Source organism: Lolium rigidum, chromosome 1, assembly GCF_022539505.1.
Source record: "Lolium rigidum isolate FL_2022 chromosome 1, APGP_CSIRO_Lrig_0.1, whole genome shotgun sequence".
Lineage (NCBI taxonomy): Eukaryota > Viridiplantae > Streptophyta > Magnoliopsida > Poales > Poaceae > Lolium > Lolium rigidum.
Genome location: NC_061508.1, coordinates 266,527,257 through 266,533,974, shown reverse-complemented (window position 1 = coordinate 266,533,974; position 6,718 = coordinate 266,527,257). Strand labels below are relative to the sequence as shown.

The window sequence follows — 6,718 nt, the reverse complement described above, 5'->3', positions numbered from 1 at the left end:
CAACGACCCCAGCGCCGTGCGCGCTTTTTCCCCACCCACGCACGCAATGGGGGGTACGTACGTGTGTGACCACCGTCGGAAGGCTCCCGACCCCCGTGGCCGCACGCGCCTGTCGACACCTCCTCGCCCTCGCCGCCCGTCGCTTTCTCCCCCATCACCTCCTTATAAAACCGCCCACCGCCGGCCGCCACGTTCACACTCCACACACCAACACATCTTGCCTTCTCCCGCCGGCCACGCGGCGCCCATCCCTTTTCCTGTATAGTACCTCCTTTAACCTTTATGCTCTTCCTCCATTACCCCATTTAGATATTTGGAGATAGTTCTGAGCTCTGTCTATCTATCTCACAGAGTTTGCAGCGAGATCGATGGCGGCGAGCGTGGGCGGACCGGCTGGGGTGGCGCCGTTCGTGTGGAAGACGTACCGGATGGTGGAGGACCCGGGGACGAACGGGGTCATCGGCTGGGGGAGGGCCAACAACACCTTCGTCGTCGCCGACCCCTTCGTCTTCTCGCAGACGCTCCTGCCCACCCACTTCAAGCACAACAACTTCTCCAGCTTCGTCCGACAGCTCAACACATATGTCAGTCACCACTTGATTAACCACTTGATTACCCCTCTCTGTTCTTGGTTGCGACCTTAAGGGCCGCGGCCGCTCTGCTCCTGCTGCTGCTCTGGGCTTTCCTCAGGGGGGCGAGGATGGAGTATCCATCTTCTGCGTGTGTGAGCCTGTGAGGTGAGATTCGTGGGGCAGTTCTTTGTTTTTCTGTGATTCGATTTCGCTGCCTGTTTTCGGTGGACTCAGAAATTTGGGGAAGTACAAGTACTGTGTAGTATAGTTCAGTTTTGACGGTACCTGATGCAGAGAGTTCCAGGAGTTCAGTGCTAGCACGAGCGTAGAACGTGTAGTAGTAGCGAGTTGTGTGTGTGCAGATTTGATTCTAGCGAACTGCTAGTTTCTCCTCCTCTGACCAAATTATTCCAACTCGATCATCAGGGATTCCGCAAGGTGGATCCGGACCGGTGGGAGTTCGCGCACGGCTCGTTCCTCCGGGGGCAGACCCACCTCCTTCGCAACATCGTCCGCCGCGGCACCGCCGTCGGCGGCGGCGGCAAGCGCAAGGACCCCGCGGCGGCGGGGGCCGGCCTCACCGACGACGACATGACGATGGTGGCCACGGAGGTGGTCAGGCTCAAGAAGGAGCAGAGCACCATCGACGACCGGGTCGGCGCCATGTGGCGCCGCGTGCAGGAGACCGAGCGCAGGCCCAAGCAGATGCTCGCCTTCCTCCTCACCGTCGTCGGCGACCGCGACATGCTGCAGCGCCTCGTCGCCGGCGGCGACGGCGACGGCGACGGCGACGAGGGTGCGGACGCCGACGGGCTCGACTGTGATGGCCAGGAGCAGATTTTGGGCGGGGAGAAGAGGCCCAGGCTGCTTGGCGACGGCGAATTCGGCGACGTCACCGCGTTCGGGCCCGACGCCGTCGACTTCGCCGGGTTCTACGGCAGCGGCGACGCGTTCGCCAACGTCGCGGTGGAGGCGGCCGCCGGGTCAGGCGTCGGTGGTGCGGTCTCCTCGTTTGGCTTTGGACTGGGCCATGGGTACTGACGTCCGAATGAAATGTTTCGACTTGGGCCAATTCTTCCTATAATCCTATCGCGTGACCGACGTTTTGACCGACCCACTATCTTCCCTGTTCGGAATGGGCCAGGGCCCAGAGATATTACAAATTTTCCATGCATATCGTTGATCTGTTGGAAAGTGCTCGTTATCAGAAAAACAAAATACCATGCACCGGGGCCTCCCCTTCCGTGCACTAAATCGTCATGTTCTATTGAATGATAATCCAATTTGAATTATTAAAACACAATGAATCTGAATTTGAATTCTTAAAACACAATGAATCTGAATGACATCGTAGTACACGAATCTAAAAGCATTGACACGAGGTTGGGAATTCCCCATGAATTAATCAAACACAACGGATCCGGTGCAAACACATTTGGCCGTTGGGCGTGGACTGAAGTGTGACCACTCTTGGAAATTCCTGATTCCCCCTTTTAGTTATTACTAGGAAAAGTGCCCGTGCGTTGCACCGGACTTGTGAGAAACAAATATTCAAACGCTCTCATAATAAACCTTTCATGTTGACATTTCTCCAAGTTAGGCATCCCTTAATTGGTTAATCCCGATCGTGCTCTTTGATTAACTCACACCATACACTTAATTGATCAATAAGGATGGCTAGCTAGTAGGAGAGCCTTTTTCTCTCTTACAGAATTGGAGAAGGCAGTATTTACAATCTCATAATCCAATCCACCTCCATATATTCCGTGGTAGTAAACCGTATGACAACAATCCAACAAGCAAAGTGTACATCTGGTAAACAAGAAAGACGCAAGTTTGTATGATGTAAAACAATGTATATTTCATTCCAATTTGACAATTCGTTTCCAACTTTGAAGCCTGATATTTGTATATCATACACCATTTTTTTAAAATTATCTTTTCAGCCTCAGCACCTGTCAGTACTAACACCATCCTCCATCAGCTGAATTTTTCATTAGTCATTCTATCTCTAGTAGTTGCTTCTCATTAACCTTTAGCAATTTCAACCACTCGTACAATCTTGAAAAGAAAACTTCAGACCTCAAACACCATGCTTGAAAAACAATAAAGGGAACAGTCCAATTAGCATGAATCCTTTCCGCCCCACCATTACTAAACATTGGGTTTCCAGGGAAATTCTAGTGAATATCAGCTTGTCTACTCCACTTGCCACAACTCTCCATACTGTTAGAAAATATAGCACATTTAGGCCACCTTCCAGCTTACATAGCATCCCTTGCTTGTAGTCCGAAGATTCTATGATGGCCCTGATATAGCTGGTTTTTCTGAATGCTCCTGCCACTGCATATTGTTCTTCAGAAAATCCCAAGAGCAAGCATCAAATGCTATAAGATTAACAATAGAAATCTAATCAACCCATTCTAATCTAAATTTTCTCTGTTGATCTATCTCTTGCTGGAATACACACCTACCTTTGCGAAGTACATGTAGATTTTCCTTCCAAGAAAGAAACGCTGTTCTCGCATCATTGTGTCAATGTGGATCCAATGAACCGAGCTGCACTAATGGACGCTTCTACTTCCATTAAAGCATTATCATCTGCCAGCACAGTTAATACCTCTGCTTGTTGACACCTTGAAACATGGAACCGAGGAATTCTGATATTATAGGTGATGAAGCGGAACTCCTAATAATGGTAAACCAAGCCTGCAATAAAATCGTAGCATTCCAAGTAACAACTTGATCAGACATTTCCAATAAGTACACTGGGACCAACACACTATGCACCGTTTAGTTCATTATTATGGAGCTAAAATCTGACTAATCATATCCGCAGCCCGCATTATCAATTCTTGCAGCAGTAGAATAATTGACCAATTCAGTTTAAGAGGAAGATGCCGAAATACCAACCCAAATATGCCACCATGTGCTTCAATTAGACGATAGACCAATCACTGGACAACCAAAGCTTCTGCATTGCAAAGCAGTACATCATATAAATTTATCCACAATCAAAGCCATAGAAACAACCGTGAAGCATAAAATCACTGGAGGACCAAATTTCATAAGCCCAAGCTTGTCGAATGGCCGGGTGCAGCCTGGCGGTGCTGTGGTGGTGTTAATTCACAGTTCGCCGAAGGGGGCAATGCATCCTCCAACACACACCCATGGACACTCCCCTGGGTACAAGAAAGGGCGACACATGCATCACCACCTAGACAGAGCTCCCGGTCCGCACGGGTGCGCTTGGGCTCGACCGCAGCCGAGTCCATGATAATGTGTGACATCTAAATTTCACGATAACATGTGACATTCAAAATCCCGAACTCAGTGATGAATTAATGTACTCTGAGGGCTTCTTTCCATCTCAAATCTGACATACGTGCAAGCTCCTGGTTTTGCAAGAAATTAAGAACCAATATATAAGATCTTTTACTTAGTCAAACAAATTTACATGAGAAATTTTGAAATTTCCCTTGCCGACTGCTAACAAGACTTGTGTTCACAGAAATAATTTGGACTATCAATAGCATTCAGCAAAATCCACTCCACAAATTTGCCCCATAGCATAAAGGACCTCAGTACCTCATAGAAGCAGTACAACGAGCATGGATGAACCAAAGAGAATATCAGTACTTGTTGATAAACAGATTCACCTGAGATCTTCAATATTCCTCGGACCCAATGTGGAGGAGCTCAAATCATTCCTCAACGCCATCTGATGCGCAGCAGCCTTGCTAGTCCACGCCGGCGTATGCCTTCACGGCGTCAATCGCTGTAGCGTCGAGGATGCGCTCGTCCCTGCTGTACGCCTTCACGGCGTCAATCGCTGCAGCCGCGCTCGTCCCTGCTGCTCCTCAGTTCTGGGCTGCAAACAGGAAGCAGGGATTTGTAAGACACTTATAGATTCCTCCATAGCAAATAGTTCAAGAGTGTTTGAGCATTTTACAGTAATTCTGTGCGTTCAGGTATGAAAGAAATAAGGAACATTGAGATACGATGCTCTGATGGTACTTTACAGTAAGGGGCATAGAAGAGTGAATCATTTTTGGTGGAGAAATCTTCTGTGGGAGATCAGCAGTAGCACTGTTAGATGGCATTGCAAGAAATTATATATTGGTGGTATTCTGAATGCACCAATTTAGTAATCGTGCACTGCAGTCAAACCGATTCTTTGGTAAAGGCAAGAGCGGCCGCGAGATGAACGTTTATAAGATAACTGCAAAAAACGAACAAAAAATGCATAGGTAGTGAGATGGATCAGGAACAATGTTCATTGCCTTTTTCGAAGCTCCAGTCATAAAGATAAAGATGTATTCACATAGCAGTCATCATAAATGATTGAAGTGTTACAAAAACCAAGTTTCCCAAAACTACCTTTGTGTCAAAGAAGAAAATAATTCGTTGGGTGTTTGAAAGCTAGTACCTGGCATCTGAACTATTAACTGTGACTTTACCCACAAGGTGTTTATTTAGTTCCATATCAAGCATTTAGCACCAGACCGATCTGTTGACCCTATTCAATCACAGAATACAGATGAACCCATATTGTAGAGCGTAGCAAAACAGGGAGGAAATCTAAAAATCAGGGAGAATTTGCTGAGATTCAGAATAAAAAATGTGGTACAACAACTACGAGATTCAGAATCAAAACTTAAGCATTTCCATCCACTTCCAAATGCACACAAACACACAAATAAAAATCAGACTGTGAGCTGAGGCAATATAATTGGACTCCCACTCGTAGGCAGTGGCATTCCCATGAAGTGAATATAGTCAGAGAATTGTTTGTGGTAGTAGTACATCGGGAGAGATCTAGGGTGAGGGAGGAAAGAGATATGGATGACCAAAGTGATGGGAGAGTACATATGTTGACAGGAAGAAGATTGGCATTTAGTTAATGACAGATATCAGGGCAAATGACTTATGCTCTCTAATAAGACAATGGTGTCAAGATAAAGGTGCATTAAAACCAACTAACCAAGTGAGATAAAATTAAACATTGGGGAAATTAACACCAACTGTCTGCTCCAGCTTGTGCTTCAAAACACTCCCAGCATAGTGAATAAAATTAACTTGATGTTACATTTGTGTGGAGATCACCAACGAAAGTTGATCCCCCTCCTACTCTATCGTTCTAGCTGTTGTTACTCGATACACAACACCATCTGGCCAAAAGTTGATTGAGATTATGCGATGAAGTCTGAACCCGGACTATCATGTGATCCTTTATTCAGATAAAAGAACTTGAACGGGCTGCAGCAAGTAAAGCAGATATGTAAATGCATCTCCCTTTACCTGACCCAGCCGGCTGGGGAGAGGCGTCTTGCTCACCGCGGCCTGCCGCACTGGTCGGCTCACATGGCTTGGGCAGCCATCCTCCGCGGATTAGGGTCCTCAACGCGACGCCGAAAAGGAGGAGGGTCCGGTCTACTCCCCCACGCCACCAAGAGGATCAGTCAAGGAATCCGAGACGCTCGATAAGCAGAGGCGCGTCCCGCCGCCTGGATCTCGCCGTGCTGTTCCCTTCTTCCGCTCCGGCCTCCAACCCTTCTCCATCGGCGTTCCCCAACCGCCCCCGCCGCCAGGAGGACCGGTCGAGGAAGCCGATACGCTCGCGAACCAGCGGCGCATCCCGCCGCCCGGCGCCAGGCTGCGCCATCGCCTTGTTCCGCTGCAGCTTCCATCCCGCCGGCCGGAGGGGCGCTGGCGGCTGGCGAGGTCCTGGCTGGCTGCTGCCTGACCAGAGGGGCGCTGGCGGTCGATTGGGTTCTCCCGGGCGACGATTGCACGCGATGGCACCGCCGGTCGCGGGACGCGGCGGCTTTCCTTGAGATTGAAGCGCACGGGGGAGGAGGTGGATTGGGTTGTGCGATGGGCGGGGGAGAGAGAAGGGGGCAGGGTTTCCTGGCTGAGTAAACGAACCGGTACGGTGGCAGTTGTATGTATTATTCGGTTTGGTGGGAGGGCAAAATGGTCCAAAAAAATGTTGGACGAAAATTTTGGTCCAAAAAAATGTTGGACGAAAATTTTGGCAGAAACCTTAGCTCCTTTATTATTACTAGTAATGTTGCACGTGCAATGCACATGTTGATTGAAGTAAATTTAGTTAGGTGTCCAAAATTTACAATCTTGGATAAATT

At 48.5% G+C, this 6,718-nt stretch overlaps 1 protein-coding gene and 1 long non-coding RNA gene across 2 annotated transcripts; one reads left to right on the top strand and one right to left on the bottom strand.

The window, feature by feature from the left end:
• Positions 1-351: 351 nt before the first annotated feature.
• LOC124683652 (heat stress transcription factor C-2b-like) lies at positions 352-1,746 on the top strand. Its single transcript, XM_047218130.1, has 2 exons — positions 352-584; positions 999-1,746. Exons 1-2 carry the CDS (start codon positions 369-371, stop codon positions 1,611-1,613), a joined length of 831 nt encoding a protein of 276 aa, XP_047074086.1. The 5' UTR covers positions 352-368; the 3' UTR covers positions 1,614-1,746.
• Positions 1,747-3,909: 2,163 nt separating this feature from the next.
• LOC124683651 lies at positions 3,910-5,977 on the bottom strand. The gene is made up of 3 exons (XR_006996770.1): positions 5,874-5,977; positions 4,232-4,443; positions 3,910-3,967 (listed from the first exon to the last, which is right to left on the bottom strand). It is a non-coding gene; the product is annotated as an uncharacterized LOC124683651 (long non-coding RNA).
• Positions 5,978-6,718: the final 741 nt, after the last annotated feature.